Source organism: Schistocerca cancellata, chromosome 1, assembly GCF_023864275.1.
Source record: "Schistocerca cancellata isolate TAMUIC-IGC-003103 chromosome 1, iqSchCanc2.1, whole genome shotgun sequence".
NCBI lineage: Eukaryota > Metazoa > Arthropoda > Insecta > Orthoptera > Acrididae > Schistocerca > Schistocerca cancellata.
Genome location: NC_064626.1, coordinates 1,070,495,335 through 1,070,518,328, shown reverse-complemented (window position 1 = coordinate 1,070,518,328; position 22,994 = coordinate 1,070,495,335). Strand labels below are relative to the sequence as shown.

General features: G+C 38.2%; 1 protein-coding gene across 1 annotated transcript in view; it reads right to left on the bottom strand.

Annotated features, from left to right (window-relative positions):
* The window catches only part of LOC126090833 (mitogen-activated protein kinase kinase kinase 15-like), a 183,302-nt gene that overhangs the window by 142,375 nt on the left and 17,933 nt on the right, over positions 1–22,994 (bottom strand). Inside the window, 9 exon segments of the mRNA XM_049907015.1 lie at positions 1,411–1,594; positions 1,874–2,043; positions 8,357–8,516; positions 15,840–15,999; positions 16,089–16,115; positions 16,118–16,193; positions 16,195–16,372; positions 20,312–20,590; positions 21,886–22,058. Of these exon segments, the coding sequence (XP_049762972.1) occupies positions 1,411–1,594; positions 1,874–2,043; positions 8,357–8,516; positions 15,840–15,999; positions 16,089–16,115; positions 16,118–16,193; positions 16,195–16,372; positions 20,312–20,590; positions 21,886–22,058 (1,407 nt within the window).

The following is a 22,994-nucleotide window of genomic DNA, read 5'->3' as shown; positions in this document are numbered from 1 at the left end:
GCAGCGCTGCCATCAAAATCAACTTCACCTCTGTCATGTACACAATGATCTTTCAGTCTCTCTTCAATTAGATTCATGGGTCAGGAGGACAGTATGGCTACAGCAACCACCAGAGAGTGTCATCACGACACTGTGGGACAACCTCTTCGAGACTGAGCCTTCACCTCCTCTCATCCAACTGATGGAGTTCGACCCACCCACAATGCAGCAGTCGCCACCTTCTTCATCTGGTTCCTGGCAGCAGGAAGTGGAAGCATACCCTTCTGGTCATTTTCAGGGGGGACGTTTGTGCCAGAGCATGGGCCAGATGGCACGGAATGGCCAGAAGCTTGATGTCCCCTGCCACAGCTTCTGGCTTAACGTTGCACCCACACTCCTGCCTCCCCCACGGTGGTCACACTCCATACAAAATGATGGTCCATGGTCCATCACTTTGGGGAGGGGGGGGAAGGGGGGGGATGTTCTGGCATAACCCCAAGTGCCGGAACGAAGAGAAAGAATGCAAGACCAGAGAAGGCGAGAAGGCAGTGAGGAATCGTCAGCCAATAACCCGCTCACAAGGACCGTGCCATGCCAGGAGCGACCTCTGCAAGAAGTGAGTATAAGTGCCGCTCCTGCTAGCCTCGGTCGCTCAGATCAGATCAGTGTACGAACATTAGTGGAACGTATTCACGGAGCATAGCATGGCCTAGGAGAGAGCGCTACGAATTCAGTATTGGTCATCCACAAACTGGGTGACAAACTTGCATGAACTCCGACTTGGTTGCATGTTGCCCTTTGTTTGCGACACTTTTGTAAATTCAAAGTTAAGTGTAGTAAATTCTGCTTCACAAAAATAAAACTACTAATGTTATTTGCTTGAATTGTTGTATAGCAACACCGCATCCCTTAGGCACACTAAACGAGACGAGTGGGCAAGAACCAACAATTTTTGTTTGAGTTCTGTTGGATAACTGAACCAAAGCAATTTGATCAACAAACACATTACAACACAAACCTCACAGACCATACATAAAAATACAAAAACATTTACAATACTACCTACCAATAAGAAATACTATACAGTAAATGGTCTAAACCAATGCAAGGAACTTTTGAACAGGATCAAATGAGCAAACCTTTCAACTTGAATGTGTAAAACGGGGGTTTATCACTCACACTTAGTAATGAAGCATACTGACAATGGAAACTGAAAAACAGAGCACACCTTTCCATACAATTGTTAATGACATCTTCTTTAAGTGAAAATCACTTTCAAGATGGTTTAACTGAAATCCATCAATACGCATAAATAAGAAGATTAGTTTCTGTTAATCAGTCATTGTAGTTTTACAAATGCTATATCTAAAATTATTGATAATGGTGATTAACAGTATGACAATGTAGCATTACCTAGAAATATACACGTACTTTTATCTGATCCTCTGCCTGCTGAGCATCCAGGTCCATAACCATTCCTTCTTGGTCCCCTGTCATCTCTTTCACCAAATCAAAAAACCTTTGACGACACTGGACTGATGGAAAGTACATTTGAAAGTCATCAGAGTTTTGGTGTACATACAGGAACAAGCAGCGCTCATCTCTCTTGTATAAACTGGAAGAAGCATGAAAATGTGAGATCAGGTTCAATTTTGAGTTATATAAAACTGGCACAAAAATGTTTTTGATATTTTGTGACAGGCACTGCTGGGTGTGATTATTATGTAAAGTTCACTTCTGTTCATTAGCTTTAGTAATTTATTTTGTCAGAAATATAAATATTGTTCAGGTAAGTTTGAATATGGCCACCTAGTAATCATTTAACACAATACCTATGAGTAAAGCACAAGGACAAAGCAGTTGTTTACCAAAAATAAATGAGTATTCATCTTACCTAACACTTCTAATCTGACTAGCTGCAAAAAGCCATTTGTGCACCTTTCGACATTTTCCCTTCATGCTATCCAGACACATGTTCCATATCTCAATTGACTTTTCTTCTGCTCCAAGATTCACAGTTACATAACTTGGCATGAATACCTTATCTGGCTCCAAAACAAGCATCTATTGAAGATATTCAAAATTAAGATAAGTGATCAAGGAAACCATGAGAAATAAATAAATTACCTCTGCTAATAAACAATCCTTAAAAAAGAAAACAATTACAAATCTAATGCACAACAAAGTCAATGAAAGGCAGAAAGAGAAGATTTGATAGAGAAGAAGAGTATCTAGAAACCACACAACTAAAACAAAAAGGCCATGACAGAGTTTATACTTACAAGACTGAATATCTCACTTTTAGAGCTTTTAATAATTCCTTAATTAGAAGAAAAGCATAAACAGGCAACAAGAGAGAGGTGTCACTCAACCAATATGGAAGTTACCAATACTTTTCAGGTGCACAAACTGGAATTTTGTGCAATATCTTTTCGAACAATTAACTAGTGGTATTTTTCCCCAAATGTTCACATCAGTAACAAACTCATTTACGCAGTTAATTTCTGTACAATATGTAGCAGAGAAACCAATCCAAGGTCTGCATAAAGATACACTTCGTCACATTTTGGAAATGTCACTTGCACAATAACGCCCCACCCCTGCACTCAGTGTATGCTTCACTGAAATTCACATGCATGCTCAGCCAGAATTAGAAACCATCAAAGTATTATTCTATCAAAATGTTCACATTTACCACCATCACCATCTACTTTCCACCTCCTCAAATACAGCATGAATATGAATATGCATGTTCTATGCTGTTCTGTATTGCTACTGTAGTCCAGAAATAAAACCCACATTTATTTCACAACATTTATTTTTCTTTATCACATTCAGAAGCAACAGTTCTAAATCTGCAAGATTAAAGGTCTTACGCCAAAATCCACTACACTTTCAAGGAATAAATAGTGCATTTCACTGGTTGGTTTCTCATTTCCACACCATACTTGTTTCAGTATCATTCCAAAAACTTGAGAAATCCTGTCTGTTTAAGAGAGAAAGATGCTATTATTGCACTTTAAATTAAGGAGAGCTGCCAGCACACACAGTAGCTCTGACAGCAAAGGGTGCTACTGCTTAGCTTTAGATGAGTTGTTACACTTGAAGGTAGGTTACCAATATTTTCTTGGCCAAAAGAGGCCAAAATAGCACAGATGCTGTCTTGTAATGTGGCACTGACTGCATAATACTAGTAGATAAATTTCTTTTTAAGAAGATATCTGATCTTCTAAAACAGATGCTAGAGCACCTCAAACACAGCCAATGAGAGCCAAATCGTTATCAACTCTTAACACCAGTACAAGCGTGTGATATATGAATTATGTTCCACAGTTTGTAAGGTCTCAACAATAGATGAAATACTGAAATACATTGTTGCTGATCAGGTGATGGTTGGTCTACTGAACAAAACTGAGTAAAGAAAAGAGCACATATAGCAGGAAATATACCCTTAGATGGCAAGATATATGGGAGTGTATTGAAATCACCCTGCACACTCATGTGAAGAAAATCATAGAGAAGAGGAACACTACAGGCATAAAGAATTATAAAGAAAAGAGATATTGTTAATGCTTACAGTCAATATTCCTCAGTTGCTACTTCACATTGTTTTTCTTGTAGGAAAGTATAACTATTATCCATCTTTTCCAACTGAAATTTATTTTTGTGTTCTTTTATAGATCACAGAAGAACCCAAAAATAATTATAATGAAACATGTTTGATTAAAGTAAAGAATAAATTTCAGCTGCAAAATATGAGCCATTCTTATCTACAAACAGCAAATACAATGATGTGACGTGAAAGTTAGTAATAGTGACCTGACAAGACAACACTAGTGAACGAAAGACTTAGACAACTCACTGAGAATAATGCACGCGACATGAAGAAACAAAAACTAGGACCTACTCAGGAAAGAAACAGTGGTTGAAGGCAAAGGGTTCCAGAGTGATAACAGTAGTGGAAGGGCCATAATAGTGAAAATAAAGCTAAGGAAATAATGGAAAAGCATCATGTGCTCATACATATAGCTCATGCAGACAGCTCAAAACAGCTGGTATTCAATGGAACACTCAGTATGAACTTTGCTGTGAGGCAACTACAAGAGTGTTTAATACAGGGGTTCACCAAATGTATTAGTATTTACCCAAGAAACAGCTTTTCAACAACCAGATTTTGTTATGGATCACATCAGAGATTCTACTGTGAAATGGTGCCTTCAGCATAAGTTACAGTTTACAAGATGCTTTTTCACATATTACCTTATTAACCTTCCCATTTTCCAAATACTTTGCTTTTGTTTCACCTACCTAAACTGTTATTTCCTGAGCCATAATCCTTCAATCTCATTAAGTTCTCTTTCCCTCAAGACACTCCATATAGCATCTGTAAGAATACATGTGGCTAAAAATCTTGCTTCCAACAAATCATAACATCTTACAAACACCTAAACAGTGTGCAGTTGCTTGCATCATTCATAACTCTTGACTGCTGAGTCATGAGTTTGTAAATACATGTGGTTGTTTTTTATTTTCTCTTCTTTTGTTCCAGAAACCTAACATAATCTTGAACTCCAAAAGAGTTCTTTCAATAAAATATGAATAGATGAGTGCTGCTAAATGTGATGGGTATTTACATCCTAAGGGTCTGAACTGCACAAAAGTTTCCCTGAAAGTTCCAACAAATCACATACCTCAGTGCACTGCACCCAAACCAACAGTAGGAGCTCTCCACAAAATTGTGACATCAGAGACACATGCCACATATTCATATGACTATAGCAGGAGAGATCACTTGGTCAAACAGTCAAGCACAGCATTAATATTCATAGACAAAAATGTGTACTGTGAAAGCAGGAAGTGAGAAAAAATAAGAGAATCAAGAGCACACTTAATACAAACAGCTTGAAACTGCAGGCAATGGCTAGGTTCTCTCCAAAATGGAAAGAAAGAAAAAGTTGTTACTGCTTTAGTGTACGACTGCAAACTCATAGGTTAGATAATTCATGCACATAGCTCTGAAGTGCGAGGAGTAATTTCAATTAAACTTGGTACACCAATTACTTAATATTTGAGACACTTACCATAGGGTAAGACACCACTAGCATCTATAAACATAATGGTGGGTAGGGAGTGAGAAAATTGTGACATGTAAGCATAAATGTATAATGGCTGTAGCATTTTCAGTCAGTGTTGGTGTGTATGTGATTATTATTCAAAAAATTCACTCAAGAAATCTACACAACTAGGCGTCAGAATTACCTTCACAAGGAAAAATATTTAATACTACCGATAGGTACATATAATAATATATTTTAGTGTTGAAGCTTTTGAAATTACTAGCTCCTTCCTCAGAGAGGAGACAGGGACAGATTGGGGAAAGTAAAAAGAAAGGAAGGGCAGGTCACTCAGGCCACAGGATTGGAGGAACCAGATGATGGCAGTACAAGGGGAGACAAAGACAAATATAGTTAAGCTAGGTTAGGGTCAAATACTTTTTTATGCATGTTGCATGTTGCAGCAGTGCTAAATATCCCCCCCCCCCCCCCCCCCCCCCGAAGATAAGCGCTGATGAATAGTTATGTGCCACAATTTTAAAGTTATCTGTAAAAATACATTGTTGAGGTAAAAGAGCCCTTGCACAGTTAGGAATGTGTAGGGGGTGTTGCATAAAAATATTTGAAAACAAACTACACTACTGTCAGACATATAGTTTTCAGAGTTGCTGTGCTAACTGGCGAGTCTCAACGTCATTTGGCCCCAAGGGATGAGAGTGGCTGTAAGAAAGGGTCGTACGAAAAATATAACTTTTTAGCAAAATTTGGTACAAATATGACCTACAATCTGGAATATATAGGGTAAAAATGAGGTAGGGTGAAGAGGGGGAGGGGGGAGGGGGGAGACTAAGTGCCCGACCACTGCTAGGATTGCGAGTATTTCATCGTTGGGGATTGATGGTGGTGCAGTTGGGTGACAGCAAAAAAAAGTTGAAAGTGACTCACATACGTGTGTCAGATCCATAGTATTGAGGGTTGTTAAACTGAATGGCATGACAATAACTAACTGATACAGGTGGGTGTTGGAGTGGAAGTGGGGGTGAGAAATGGGTAATGTACAAACCCTCATAGCAAAATGTGCATGGTAAATTCAGCCAAACTTGGTGCACATACAACATACTATCTGGAAGCACCAAGGGGTGAAAACCTTGCCTAACCCCAATGCACGGGTGGGTTTGGGAAGGTGATGACATGGAAAACAATAAAAAAAATGGCCAATATTAATGTAACACTCAAAGTCATTTGGGGTTATAACCTGATCAGTGAATACAATGGTGACATTTCATCCCTACTTGTAGGGTAGGAGAGAAAATAGAGTAACATAAAAATAGGCAATCAACAACATCAGGTAATCAGCTTTTGTGTGTGTGTGTGTGTGTGTGTGTGTGTGTGTGTGTGTGTGTGTGTGTGCTGCACCTAAACTTCACTAAAAAATCACCACACAAATATTAAGTAACTGTAAAAAGATATCAGAGACTTAATTCAACTGTACTGTCAGTTAACTGTACATAAGCATATAAAATATGTTTTCACCCATTCATAATAAATTTCTATAAAACTATAGTCTTCTTCTTCTCTTAACAATGCCATAAATCGTACCGTCTTCTGATACAGATTTTGTAAGACATTTCTAACCACACTGATGAATTTTTGGAATATCTCCCTCTTTACTTTTTTAACTGTCCTCCAGGTCTACCTTTCTGATTATCTCCATTGTTTCTGCAGCACATAAGCACTCTTGTTTATGAACTATGTCAACAGTTTTCAATTTAGACTCATACAAGAGCAGTTTCTTGTTATATAGGTATTTTAAGTTAGCTGATAAGTGATCTTCATTTTTCTTGCAGTCTCTTTAACCGTAACCTTCTCCAATCCACTCAATTGAATTCTTTGTTTGTAATTTTCACTCATCACTGTGGAAAGTATTAAGAGCATTTTTAAAGTTGGTCATAAATCCAGTTTTACAGAGAGAGATTTGTTGCCCTGTCATTTTTCCTGTTCTTTAGAGCTCTTCTGTTCTTTCCTTTGCTCTTTTCCAAGTCACAAGCAAATACAACATCATCTACATACAGCATCTTCCAAGGTGAAATGCTTATGGATCCAGGATTCTTTTTTTCCATTTCCTCATCACCTTTTCCTAGACACAATTGGATAGTACTAGTGACAGTTCATCTTGGTCTCATCCCAGTCTTGACCTCAAAGGAATCCATGATCTCTCATGAAGTTAGCCTTTAGTTTGGTGTTTGTATGCATTGCTTGGTGATAATACCCAGTTTTTATATCCAATTCGTACCCTTCCAGAACTTCAAGCACTGCCTCTCTATTTACAGTGTTGCAGAGTTTCTTAAAGTTAACAAAACAGCTACAAATTTGTTTCAGCCCAACATCTTAAGGATTTTCTTATGTTGAAAGTCTGTTAAGGAGGTGATCACCCCTTTCTAGAACCGAATTTGGTACTTGCCCAGATCATGATCCAATCTTTCTTCTATCTTGGTCTGAAGCACTTTGTATTGTATTTTGTGCGGAAACAAAAGTTGGGAAATTCCTCTGTGATTATTAACATTACTTTTGTTCTCTTTCTTATCGAGTGACTGTATTAGGGTAATTGTTCAGAGATTCTTTCCATCTTTTTAAGGTCTTAAATAAAGGAGGCCAGAATGAGATTAATTTCTGACTTTCCCATTTTATTAAGTTCTTCCACCACGCTATCTTCATCTGCAGTTCTTGAATGCTGTTGATTACAGCATTTTTATCAGCTTTGAGTTAGTTACTCTGGGAGAAGAAATAAAATTTTGAGATTCACCGATGACAACATAATCCTGTCAGAATGAGCAAAGAACTTGAAAGAACAGGTAATGGAAAGTAGTTGAATTAAACCAGGATATAAAACGCAGACTGTCTACAGCAAGGAAAGCATTTCTGATAAATTGGTATTAAATGGTAACAAATTCCTCTGTAAGTATCAAATATTGTTTAACAGTCAGGTTCTGGCACCCTGAGACAGTGAGCACTTGCATGCGAGTTGGGCTTGTGTCAATATGTGTATGTATTCTACTCCAGAAGGACTTTGTCTGTGAGCCTTAATATTTTAGTTCTCTTTCCCATTTTGTCTTTCTGCAACTCAGTGCCTCCTCTATATGATGAGTACGAATATATCTGTTTCATATTGTTGTTGTTCTATCCTAAACTTTCCATTGTTTGACTTTAAGGATGAGCTACACACAAAAAGCAGATGAAGTTATGTCATATCTGGGAACAGAAACAATTTCAGTAACATTAATAAATGCCAAATCAGTATGGCCACTGATAACATGATTACTTACAGGAAATCTTATGCTATCTCCCACTTCTGTTTTTGTTGATTCCACGAAGTATTCCATCCAAAATCCAAATACTTGTTCCTCAGGAGAAATTTCTGCATCTTCATTTTTCTTTCTGAACCTGTCTATGAGAGAGATGTTTCCTATCGTAGATTTAACGTGCCTGTAAGATGGGTAACAAGTATTAAATTCATCTCTGTATCAGCACTGCATTAAACTGAAAGAAAAATTATCGTCATATTTAACAACATACAGGTAATGCAGATTTTTTTAAAGAAATTTCCAAGATTATGTGAAAGTAAAACAAGCATTCCACTGGCACAGAAACATGCATTTTCATGAGACAGGCACTTCAGCCTTATAAATTAGGATACAGTGATACGTTAATCAAAATACTGCTATATCCACATTCCTATTACTCAAATTATCATAGTGTGTGATAAAGGGTACATAACATACCAGGATAGTCACCCTCCCTCCTTTCCCCTTTTCACCCTCCACTCACAATAGTATGCAAGAAGGAATATTGTGGTTCCCTTGTGCATAAAGTCAATTTCCTCAAATTTTATTGTCGTGGTCACAACAAAAGATGTACGCTGGAAGAACATTCTCGACTCGTACTGGAACACAAGAGCTCAGAATTGTGAGTGTAGGGGGCATTATTGAGTCACAACATTTCTTACGTATCCTCCAACTGCAGTTTATTGAGAATTTTTTGGTCTCTCTTGTACTCATGTAACAAACCAGTGACACACAACACTGTTCTTATCTGTGTATTTCCTATCACTCCCGTCAAGCTTGACTGGCGTCCCTTACTATGTCACAATACTCAAAAACTGATCAAGTGAAGGTTTTGTAAATAACCTAAATATTCCTACACCAGAAAAAGTAGAAATAATATTTCATAATTAGGAATATGGAAACGCTTTTAATGTCATATTACATGTTTCAGTGTAACAAATCTTGTCACCAAACAATGGGAACTCCAGGTAGTAATATCAATAATGTAGGAAAAGAGAGATTGCTACTTGCTGCACAAAGATAACACACAAAGTTGCAAACAGGCACAATTAAAAGACACTTACACACAAGTTTTCAGCCACAGCCTTCAATGGAAAAAGAGAAGCACACACCTTCTATTCACACTAGCAAGCACACCTCACACACACTTGAACACCAACTCCGGCAGCCAAGCCAGAATGCAACTATCAAGTGGGGTGGTAGCAGCAATCGGGGGAGGGGGGGGGGGAGTAGAAGGGGAAGAGGAAGGAATAAAGAAATAACAGTGTTGGGTGAGGGAAGAGAAGAGCACTGTTTGGCTGAGTGTGCAGGGACTAGAATGCCAACGGGCGCAGCGTCAAGAGGTCGTGAGGCAAGGTGGTGGGGAAAACAGTATGAAAAAGGGGAGGAGCAGGGTAAGGTAGGCAGGTGCATTGGCTGAGAGTGGCAAACAAAGAATGTAGGAGACAGGGTTGGAGAGGAGGTGATAGGACAGAGGGGGTGGAAACTGCTGGGTGAAGGGTGTGGGGACGATATGTTACTGTAGGTTGAGTCCGAATAAATTATGGGAGCTGAGAATGTGTCATAAAAATAACTCCAAAAGCAGCCACCGAAATCAAGAATGTGCAATGATTGCAGTAAAGCTGGTAAATAAATGGCTGCCTTCACAGGTGACCCAGCCCCTGATGGGGTAGGATAAACCTATGACAGGACTTCCCATTCCAGCTTTTTATACTGGTACGACAACCAACCAGCTGCCTACCATGATGAATGGCCACCGCCAAACTGTGGCCGAAATCAAAGTAGACCATTCTGTGGCACATCATGCAGCTGAACATAACATCCTTGATTTCAGTGGCTCCTTCACTACCTGAGCCATATGGAATCCTCACCTCCACCATCAGTTTTTCTGAACTGCGCAGATGGGAATTATCATTACAAAACATTCTCCACTCTTGTAACATACTGTCCCCTCACCCTTCACATAACAATTTTCACCCCCTCTGTCTTATCACCTCTCATTCCCCGTACCGTTCAGACTGCTGCTACCATCCCATGAGATAGTTGCATTCTGGCCCGAAGTGACAGAGTCGCCAGCCATGTGTGAGAGGTATGCTTGCTAGTATGAATGAATGGTGTATTTCTCTTTCTCTAAAAAGGCTGTGGCCAAAAGCTTACGTGTAAGTGTCTTTTGCTTGCGCACATTTGCAAATCTTATCACCCCTACAGTTAATACAGAAAAGCAACAAAAGTCATCTGTAAGATACACTAGGTATTACACCATATTAACACACGCAAAGCCAATAAATCTGTTCACGTTTAGATAAATACACAGAACGAACCTTTGCTAAGTATGAAATTAGGTAAATGAAATATTCCCTAAAGTCTATTCATGTGATCCCTTATCTCTGGCTGAATTATTAGTGTTTCCCGTATGTTTAAAACAGTGGCTTGTTCCAATGGTTTCTGCTGCATTTCTTTCAGAGGGATCAGTCAATGACTGTTGAGACTACTGCCTCATAATCAATTTAGTTGATTAATTTGATCTATAATTCGTAGGGGGTGAACCCGATTGTAACAAATACACAAGAAGTATGATAAACAACGTCTTCAGTCTCAAATGTTTGTGTCCATTTGTGTTACACAGAGTGGCACACACAAATCCAGCCCCTGCACTGAAAGGAATATGAATGAAGAAAATCAACTTACATCATAGCTTTCTTAGATTTTGATTGCACAGTTTCATTATTAACTATGTAATTAACAGTTTAAGTAACAGATTTACTTTTATAAGTTTAATAAGCATATTTCAGAAAGGAATTGAAAGTCTATGTTCAAAATGTTCTCTGCCAACATCCAAGCAAAGTTGTGCACGTCAAAGTATGTTAAGGAAAACGCTTTTCAGTACTCATTGAGGAATGTTCGAAATTTCTTCATATATGTTGTTTTTTAATGTGTCAAGTGTTCTGGGATTGTTGTGGTAGACTCTAGCCTTTAGAAATCCCCAGAGGTAAAAGTCACATGGTGACAAGTCAGGAGAGTGGAGTGACCACAAGCCCTTACTAGTGATCCCATCATCTGTAAAATCAGTATGTATATGAGATAAGGACAAATCCGACATATGAGAAGTTGCCCCATCTTGCTGGAAATATGCACAACATTTTTTGTTTGGTGTTAACAGGGCCGAAAATTCATTGTAGAGTTGCAAGTAAATGTGTGTTGACAGTTTTGTTGAAGAACAATAGCCCGATAATTCTATTACCAGATACAGCACACCATACGTGAATTTTTAAATCGTGTAATGGCTTTTGCAGTATGCCTTGGGGATTCTCTGTAGCACAGTGTCTTGTGTTTCATGAATTAACATAATCCGACAGATGAAACCAAGCTTCATCTGTCGGAAAAAGGAGGAACGGATCAATATGTCCCCCCAGCGACATTTTCCAGCAACCAATTACAGTAATGTGTCCGTTTCTTTTACTTGCTGAACAACACTCGCACAGTAAGGTTTCATTTTTAAGTCATGAAGGATGCATTGACATTACCTGCGAGATATTCCACATCGCTGTGATAATCGTTGTGTTGACTTGCAGGGACTTCTTTCAATGTGTGCCATCATCTTTGCCACAACTTCAGGTGTACATACAGTTGATGTCTTATTTCTCTTTGAATTAACAACACTGCCTGTCAAACACCACTTTCTCACTAGATCCTGAATCGTTGATTTTGCAAGAATATAACTTTCAGGAAGCTTTTCATGAAAAGTGTCATGAACAACTTTAATGGAATCAGACCGCACATATTCTTCAACAATTAACAAACATTCTTCAATGGAGTAAGGCAAGACAATGAAGTACACAGTTTATAACAACTACTTTCTGTATGAACTACTTACACGCTACTGCTGTTGGAAGGTGGCATAGAAACTGACAAGCTAGTAATGCTACTCACGCGCATTCGCATTCCGGTTCGGGCCGGTTTTATGTGCGCCACTCTGTACAACCCTATGGGTTCATCATCTGATGTAACTTACTTGTTTACCAGTTCTCTTGCTCTTGAGCAAGATGACATTGAAATGTGCATTCCTGTTATGTGATTACTATATCTTAAATGTTGGAACTCTAGGGAGCAAAGAAAACAAAAGAAAAGGAAACAGTGAGCACATTTAAGAAATTTAAAATGTAAACTATGAGGAATATTTCTTGATGTTACAAAACACATTTCCCTTATGGTATACATGTTTCTTTGTACATAAAAACAAATAAACAAATGTCCTTACACTTTTAAGTTACAATAAAATTTAAAATGACTAAAATAACTCTGACTTGCAACATCTACATGCTAAATGTGCTTAGATTTCAGTCTTTTGTTTTTTATGGGCATTTACTTCTATTTGCTCTACCACATCTAGATTCTCGACTTAGGCTGAATACGTAGTACTGTCAAATTCAAACAATGGAAAATCCAGGATGGAATAACAACAATATTATGAAAAGGACATATTGCTACTCACCGCATACTGGAGACATTGGGTTGCAGACAGGTACAGCAAAAAGAATGCTATACATTTAAGCTTTTGGCCAAAAGGCAATCTTCTAAAGTTGAAAGCGTGTGCGCGCACCCCCAAAACACACACACGACCGCCTCTGGCCGCTGAGTCTGGCCTCAGTGGCCAGACACAGTGGTCATCTCATGTGTGTGTGTGTGTGTGTGTGTTTGTTTTCTACTTTGGAAGAAGGCTGCATGGGTGAAAGCCTAAATGTATAGCAGTATTTTTGTTGAGGCTGTCTGCAACTCAATGTCTCCACTATATGGTGAGTAGCAATCTATCCTTTTCATAATATAGTTGTACTATCAGATTGTATTGTATGAATAATAATGTGTTTCTTGATGCAATAATTTACCAACAGCCATATGTATTGTAGAACTTTATTTTATTTTATGAACTTCTATGTGCTACCAGTTTCAGCATTACATTGATGCCACCTTCAGGCCCCACTCGTCATAGTCATAAAATCGCTATACACGGAAGGAGCCACAGCTGCAACAGCTCTTGGTGGCCAGGCAACACAGAGTCTGTGTCACCTGGCCTCCAAGAGCTGTTGCAGGACGATTTGATTCACAGATCCAGTTATATGGCTCCTTCCGTGTATAGCGATTTTACAACTATGACAAGTGGGGCCTGAAGATGGCATCAATGTAATGCCGAAACTGGTAGCACATAGAAGTTCATAAAATAAAATAAATTTCTACAATACATACGGCTGATGGTAAATTAGTGCATCAAGAAGTTCATGCCAGCCGTCGTCCCACGATCCATAATGGATCAATGAAGATTTAATAATGTGTTTAGTGCCAGGTATGTGCTGTGCAATGGCAGACTTTTTCTTGTTCTTCACTTTCAGTGTTTCCCCTTAGGAATTAGCCATTTTTGATCTCCACAGGCCTCTTTTGTTCCAATCTTCCATGGCTTCCCATATGTATTTTTCCCACCCACGTTAGCACTGGCCTTCCTCTCCCTCCTCCTTCGGGCAGATGTTTTAAAGTAATTTAATGTGAATGCATTCGTAAGCTATGAGCGCTTCTTTGTGACACAGCATGTAGCATAACAAAGCTATGATTTTTTACACTCACGCACACACACACACACACACACACACACACACACACACACACACACACACTCACTCACTCACTCACTCACTCTCTCTCTCTCTCTCTCTCTCTCTCTCTCTCTCCTGTAACCTTCCCTACATATTAAATTATCTCATTCAGAAACAAGGAAAGACTGTAAGAAGCAAATTATCCTTATGATAGACCCACAGGGACTGAAACACACTGTGCAACACACGAAGACAGAAATAGTTACATGTAGGATTACCATCTTATACCATCAGCATAAAGATACTGGATCTATAGTTCAGTCCCAAACACTCTTTTGATTTTGAATAAAAAATCATAAGCTATGGTGCCAAAGAGTTCCACTAAAAGGAGTCATTCTCATTCTATCAACAGCCTTGCCAAAAGAAGGTGGGAAATTGATCCCAAACGCAAAAGAATTAGCAGTGATCAATGACGAGAGCAAGCAGAAGGCAATGGAAGCCATAGCATGATAGACACAAAGGGTAGCTGTGGGGCATACGGTCTTAAAAAATGGCCATTTTCTTAGCAAAGAATTTTGGAAGTAAACTAACCCTCTTTGGCTCTCCAGAAAGGATTTATTCAGGAGAGGCTTATCAATAAGAGGATGAACAAGTTTAACATTCTATGAATTGTAGTAAACAATAAAATGGGATACTTAAAATACAGGGCAGAATGAGATGAAATGCAAATTTTCTGAAGCAGTTGTGAGCAGTTCAGTAAAAGAGGAGTGGAATACAATCAAAATGGAAGTGTTACATATACAGGCAGTTGGTGTGACTACATTGAGGGTCTATCAGATGGAACAGAACTGTCCCAAAAGTGCAATAGAAGAGAAAGGGATCATAAACAACAAAGACAAAGGTGATTAAATGTAAAAAGCATAATAACTACTTGCTGAACATTAGGAACAACACAACAGAAAGGATCCTACCTGGAAAGTGCCATCAGTGTGGGACTAATAATACAGAGAGTACAGTGATTACATTGGATGGGCCAAGTGGGATGTGGGTGGAATCGAGGAGACAAAGTTGTCAGGGGCAACTCTGGGTTACAAGAGGACCCTCCATGATAGACATCATAATTCCATATGCCAGTTGTGTAAACAACAGGGGTAGGTGGTCAAAAGTTAAAAGACATCAGAAACAACAGTGATCTTAAAGGACAAGAAAACTGAAACAAACACAAGTTACAAACGAACAGCAGCAGAGGAAAAGCTGATATACAAGAGAGACTGAGGCAGATGCCCTAAAGCCATTTGCGCTGCAAGAAGCACTACACACAAGAGAGTGCCTTGGAAGCGATGCTAAGTACAACAGAGCATAATTCAGAAGTGTCTCTCTGCAGGCAGAGATGAGAAGCAAGAAAAGCTGGACTATGCTGTGTCTTGGTATGAGCTCCTTGGACATTATCACACGTTGTGGCAATAACATTTGGGTACTGAATGTAAAATCTTAACAATATACAAGGCAATAAAAATGATTAAATTACTGGGGTCCTCGGTGCAACTATTAATTGGGATTGCAGAAGCAAGAGCTAAGAGTAGCTGGAGGGGGGGGGGGGGGGGGGGGGGGGCGGATGTGGGCGGGGGTGGCGCGAGGTGCCTCATATGCACTGTTGTCTATGCCTTGCATTCAAGAGTGAACAACACTTGTGTAAAGAGATAGTAATAATATTATTTCATAAAATGGCTTGTGAAATAGTTAGTACAGACAGTCCAAGCAAAGTAACTTGTTATGCTAATTTTATATATGAGGGAGCCACAATGTTACAAAGTACAAAAATAAATGGTTTTTCTATCACATTGTTTGATAATTCTGTGTAGTGTACAGTTCCAAAAACTCACCAGTTTGGTGGCTTTAACTTGAACATGCATTCTGCTGCTTGGATAGCTTTTGAGTAATCTTCTGCTAAAACACTAATTTCGAAGAAAGTGGCAACATCCCAGTAGTCTTGTAATGACGACAGGCTACCCTTTTTACCAATTAAATTGTTGAGGACCATACCTATAATTAAATGAGCACACAAACTTCAGTTTAAAAACCTGAAATATATGTTTAATACAGATTATTCTCACATTCAATTAGCTTCTTACCTATATGCTGCAGCTCTTCTGATTTGAAAACTCATTACCAGCTATAACAAGCAATGTGCTAAAATTAATGCCAGCATATTCATTCGGTTGCACTTCAAATCCTTTTCCTATACCAATGAATAGCATTCATTAAACTATCTTTATCTTGATGCTGAGATTCAACAAACTTGTCTTTGTATATCCTACCACAAAGACAAACTATATCAGGTACATGATTTTCCTTCTTTTCCAAAGCTTTCTCAATCACTCTGAGAGCTCGTTCTCTGTCGCCTTCTTTATTGCGCCTTGTAGTATTTATAAAAAAGAAAAATGATACTTCATATTCTGAGAAGCAGAAGCACAAATTTAAAATAAGTAGAAAATTAAGATTTAATTTCAATACATAATAATAAAACGGTAAGTGTAATAACATTTAGGACAAATGAACTTGATCAACAACTTTTAAACTGATATATTACATATTACAGCCCATTTCAATGAAAGAACAATATGTGCATTAAAGGTAAAATAGACATGCCATAATTTCAAGGTGTGATAACGAATGAATGAATGAATGAATGAAAACTTGCTACAATGAATTCCAGTTTTAAGTGCTCACATTTTATGTTTTCCAGTTTACATTCATTTTTGTCAGTCCCAACAGAAGTCCTATTCTCTCAATATAATGCTTTACCGTCATTAATGATTCCATTTTAAGTTTTTGTTGATGTTATCATGACCTTAAACAGTGATTTTCATACAGATGTCTGGAAAAAGTGCATCAAATTCCTGCTCAATGTCATCTTGGAACAAAGCAGAAAACACATACTATACATAAAGTTATTGATCATGTAATGTAGCATTACCATGGTAAGTGAGATATTTCACTGGCAGCTTATTGGGTCACGGCTGCCTGTCTTATACGTTTGCAGTGTCTGGAAGGGTGGGAAAGTATGCTGAGCCACTGACTTAACGATAATCATGAACTGACAATAGTGACTCTAGTAGCAACCTTCCTTCTACTCACTGTGTTGTATTAAAACAGCTTTAAATTAATTTCATAGTCATTTGTACAAATAAACACCGCTTTTGAAGATGGCCATCTTTATAATGGGCTTTCACGATCTGCCTACTTTCCTGTGAAAGCCACACTAGGTGTGCAGTCTTAAGTTGGTATGACCTGATGTCAGACATAAACATACCTCCTCAAGATGTTCCGTAACATGAAGACAATTTCTGCTCTCCTCCTATTGTTCTCTGTTTACAAAAGACTTTCAACTTCAGTATTTTAATCAACATTGTATTACAAGTTTTATTTACTGTAGTTTTATAATGATTATCAATAATAAGTGTCACATTAGAACATCAATATCTTTTTAATGTGATTTCTTGAAAGAATTTTGTTTCCATGTTTTATTTACACCATTGGACATGATCAGAACAAAGAGGGAGCCCACATATGCATTTGTGTGAGTCAGCACTCAGCCAATGTCTTTGTGATTATCATGAAGGCAGTGGCTGAGTGCTAACACAAATATATGTATTTCCTTATATGTTCTGATCATTTCCAATGGTGAACATAAGACACAAAAGCCAAAGTCTTTCATGAAACCAGACTAAAAAGATACTCGTATCCTAATGTGAGACTTATTATCGATAATCATTATAAAATTACAGTAAATAAACTTATAAGGTAATTGTATATCTAAAAACAAAGATGATGTGACTTACCAAACGAAAGCGCTGGCACGTCGATAGACACACAAACATACAAAAACTTACACACAAAATTCTAGCTTTCGCAACCAACGGTTGCCTCGTCAGAAAAGAGGGAAGGAGAGGGAAAGACGAAAGGATTTGGGTTTTAAGGGAGAGGGTAAGGAGTCATTCCAATCCCGGGAGCGCAAAGACTTACCTTAGGGGGAAAAAAGGACGGGTATACACTCGCGCTCACACACACACACACACACACACACACACACACACACACACATATCCATCCACACATATACAGACACAAGCAGACATATACAGAGGCTCGACTGACATCTCTGCCCAAACTCTTTGCCTCTGTATATGTCTGCTTGTGTCTGTATATGTGTGGATGGATATGTGTGTGTGTGCGAGTGTATACCCGTCCTTTTTTCCCCCTATGGTAAGTCTTTCCGCTCCCGGGATTGGAATGACTCCTTACCCTCTCCCTTAAAACCCAAATCCTTTCGTCTTTCCCTCTCCTTCCCTCTTTCCTGACGAAGCAACCGTTGGTTGCGAAAGCTAGAATTTTGTGTGTATGTTTGTGTTTGTTTGTGTGTCTACCGACGTGCCAGCGCTTTCGTTTGGTAAGTCACATCATCATTGTTTTTAGATATATTTTTTCCCACATGGAATGTTTCCCTCTATTGTATTTATAAGGAAATTGGATAGATAAATAATCTACTCACCAAGCAACAGCAGAAAACACACATTAAAAAAACGTTATAATTAGGCAAACTTCGGAGTCAGTGGCTCCTTCTTCAGGCAGAAGGATTGAAGAAGAAGGAAGAGGGGTGAAAGAAAAGGACTGGAGTGGTCTAGGAAAAGGGGCAGATTTTGGAAAAGTCACCCAGAACCGCGGGTCAGCGGAGACTTACCAGGCAGGGTGGGAATGAGAGACTGATTCTTGGGGAATGCACAGGACAAGATCTGAAAACCTGAGAGCTTAAAGGTGGAAGACAGGGTAATATTCAAAACAGAGATGACTGCTAAAACATCACGTACATGTTAATAAGAGTGGAAAGCTAAGTGCATTGTACATAACAGAGGTGGGAGGGGGACAGCAAAAAATAAACAGGTAAGAGAATGAAAGATGTAGAAAACTAAAACGGAATGAAGAAAGGAGTAGTTACTGTGAAGAAGTGCTGATATGGAAGAAATCAACATAAATTAAGACCAGGTGAGCAGCAAGAACCAAGGACATGTTGTAGCACTAGTTCCCACCTGTGGAGTTCTGAAAAACTAGCATCTGGGGGAAGAATCCAGATGGTGCATGTGATGAAACAGGGACCTAGGTCATGATTGTCGTGTTGTAGCACATGCTCTGCAATGCTAGTATTGCCAGTATACATCCTCTCCCTATGACCATTCATCCTGACTGATAAAATTTGGTGGTAGACATGCCGTGTAAAAGGCTGCTATCCCTTGTGTGTGTGTGTGTGTGTGTGTGTGTGTGTGTTTGTGTACTTTCCCTCCCTTTTTGTCTTTTGCACATAAAAGGTATTTTTTTAGACTTTTTGGTCAACCATTCATTCCTATCATCACTATTACCCTCTTCTTTTGCCCTACTAGCCCTAGAAACAAATTTGGGGTTTATCACTCCATAACTGTTATCAAGTAAGTCTCATTCATCTTCACATAGATTAGCTTAACCTACTGTCATTATTTTCCTCTCCCCCCTAGTTATTTCCAACATGCTCCTCTCCATTTCATGCTGACTAACCCTTAGTGTTTGAATTATTTTTGCCTTTAAACTACATTTCTGATTGCCACAAGTCCAAAACAGTAATACACACTGATAGTAACTGTCTTCATGTACTGATAGCAAACTTTTCTTTCCACGCACATTGGCCTTCCACTCTTAACCATTTATCCTTCAGAGTCACCTCTTGAAACACAAACATTTACAGGTGAGCAGCAAGAACCAAGGACATGTTGTAGCACTAGTTCTGCAAGTACAGCACTCTTGCTTTCAATATGACAAGTTTCTTCTTCATGGAAGAAAGAGGAATTGTGTAGCCACCTTTCTCCTCTTACAAGGTGAGACTATTTCAGCCTGGGTTTCGAAAGTCCTGGCTCCCTCACCGCCCACCCATCGCCCTTGTCCCACCTTCCCCAACACTCTCCTCTTTTGTTTCATTAGGAAACTAGTTTTATATGATTCTGTCAGCAGTACAGGAAGTACTGCCAACTGCATATATGAACTGACCAGTCCTACTGTCTCTTTGTGTACTTAAGAATTTTTCATACTTAAATTACCTTTCTGTATGATTGTATCCAAATTTATTTATATCGCAATTGCAGTTCTTATTCTAGGAAATTAAATAAAATTTAGTTTCAGCACTGAGTAGAACAGATAAAAAGATTTTTCCTGTCTTCATAAATGTTGCATATACACCAAACTTTATGAACTCACCAATAGTTTCTAGGGGTATCATTTATGAAGCAATATGTAAAAGAAAAGTACAAAAAAATCTCAAAATCTTACTAACCTGTTCAGTGCAAATGCATAGAGGTATCCTATTGCTGAAGTAGTTATATAATTCCTCTTATTTGGTACAGTTCGCAAGTCGTCAACAAGTTGCACCATGGCATCATAATCTTGAATTTCTCTAAATGATATTAACACATTCAACAGCACTTCACCAGAGAGCACATTGGGATCATCAAGTCTTTTCCTCATATTATGAAGCACTCTTGCTAATTCCTCTCCCGTATATGTTTCTCTCGCTTTACGCAAGTCGGCTAAAAACTTCTCCTTCATGTGTGCTCTGAAACAAGTAATTGTGACATTCAATTATTTCTAAATAAAAAAAATGTGTTGTTAACAATCACATTCAGGTAATATAAATAATACACTTAATATGATCAACCAATTTCCTAGGACACAATAAACTATGGCTAAGTTTACTAAACTTCATCAACTTATTCACTATTATGCAGTAAGTCTCATTCTGTTTCATCAGTTGAATACATGTGAGGTATCAAAATTTCCTGCACATGTTGACACAGTACACACAACACACCCTGTACAATGAATACATAAGTAATAGTTCCCAACATTTAGAAATCCTCTCAGTGGTGGTCCCCCTCCCCCCCCCCCCCCCCACACACACACACACCACCACCCTCACCCCTCCCCCATGTATACTGGCACTTACAAGATAATTAGAACAGTAGTTAACTAAACTGTCCGCTGAAAAAATATGCAGAACACATTACACATGAATTGCCATAGCAAAGTACAGTTACTGGTTGTGTAAGGCAAAATACAGTTACTCTTTGTGTAACAGGTTCTCAGATGGAAACAAAAAGGTGTTTTATAATCACGTGGAGCAACTTATGGAATACATTCAATCTCGCAAGAAAAATACAATCATATGTAATGACTTCAGTACTCGTTTCTCAAAGCCCAAGAAATTCAAAGACAAAATTATAGGTTATGCAGATATTTTTATTAATAATATTCCATCTCCAGTCACAATACTTTTATTTTCTACTATCCACCACAATTCAGAGCTCCAATTCCATTTTCAAGGACTGTATGGAAATAATCAGTGTTACATCTGCATCAGTTTTGCAACTACTAGTAACAGAATGACACAGCTGCTATCTTTACAGGAAAAACTGTCTCAGATGGGATTAACGAGAGAATTGACGTACTGAAACATATTATCTGTGCTTGACAACATAACATTTGTCTTCTGCGCTGATGGAAAACTTCGGCATTTACACTTACATTTGGAATGATTTAGCAGCACGAGTATGACAGTACTGTATCATTTGAGTTATATAGTACCATCATAACTGTCCCAACAATCAGTAGTCTCTCTCTCTCTCTCTCTCTCTCTCTCTCTCTCTCTCTCTCTCTCTCTCTCTAAGGATACGTAAATTAAATGTATTTTATTTATCAGCCCAGCACACCAGTTCATTTCATACAGCCTCCAACTCTGGCATTTTCAACAACTTATATGTTAAATGGTAGACAATTATTATTCACATATAGTAACTATTCACTTAGCAAAAGCAGTAACTTTTTAAGGTTGTTTTCCCTAAATGTACTTACTTTGACTGAATTTCTACATCTTGGAGTAACTTTTTCAGTTTGATTGTTAAATGTTGTTTAGGATCCAGAGAGCCTTCTTCTCCTGTAAGTCTTGCAGCTGCAGGATTTGTTGTAACGCACGTCCCACAGTCAAGAAGTCGATACGACACAAAGGTGTAGCTGCCACATGATATCTGTAAAACACCTACTACTGTAAATCAAAAATAATTACAGCTTCATATTATAAAGGAATATTAAAGAATACAGTGAATTAAAAACCACCATCATATGAATAAAGGAAGGAAGGTAATAACAGTACCATCATCATCAATGTCACAAGCAACATAGCTGTATCACAGGTCAGGAAGGAAGACGAAAAAAATGAAAAAGATAATTGATGCAAGAACAAATGAGTTTTAATGTGGATTGCTATTATTATTGTTATTATTATTGCAGTACAAGTACAGTAAAAAAATTGTCAGTGGATGTAAATTTACAGCTGACAAGTCTGATGAAATTCAGTTACAAAGTTTGAAACATTATAAAGGCCAACCGTAAAAAAAAGTAAACTGTAAAAAGCAGATTCACTGCATAATATGCACTGCAAGTAATTACAAAATCTTACAAAATTTTTAAACACATTTAATTTACATGTAGTGCCAGTACAAGATGATCTGTGGAATTTTAATAAATGTTATGCACTGCTAGTAAAAATGGTGTTTAAATTGATAACTACCTGTAAGAACACTCTCACAACTTCTTTTTGAATATTGGTCGAATGCATTCCAACTTAGGGAATATGCCACATAAAAACTGGCAGATTTCCCAGGAAAATACCAAGTAAACTCTCCACAGTGAATCTAATAAACAAACATAAATGTAGCAATGCAGTGATAACAAGAAGATAAACAGTTGCAATTGAAATACTGAGATTCGAACACTCAAGTAATAGACACAGGACCTTTTTTTTTTCCTTCTAGTGTGGTTACAATTGGAAATTGCATGCACATAATAAGTTTCTGGAGATTTTAATAGTGTGGTTACACACATGAGGTGTATGCACACTGCAAGCTTCTGGGAAGGCAGAACAAGAGGAGACAGAAGTTTTAAAGCAACCAATGTAACACATA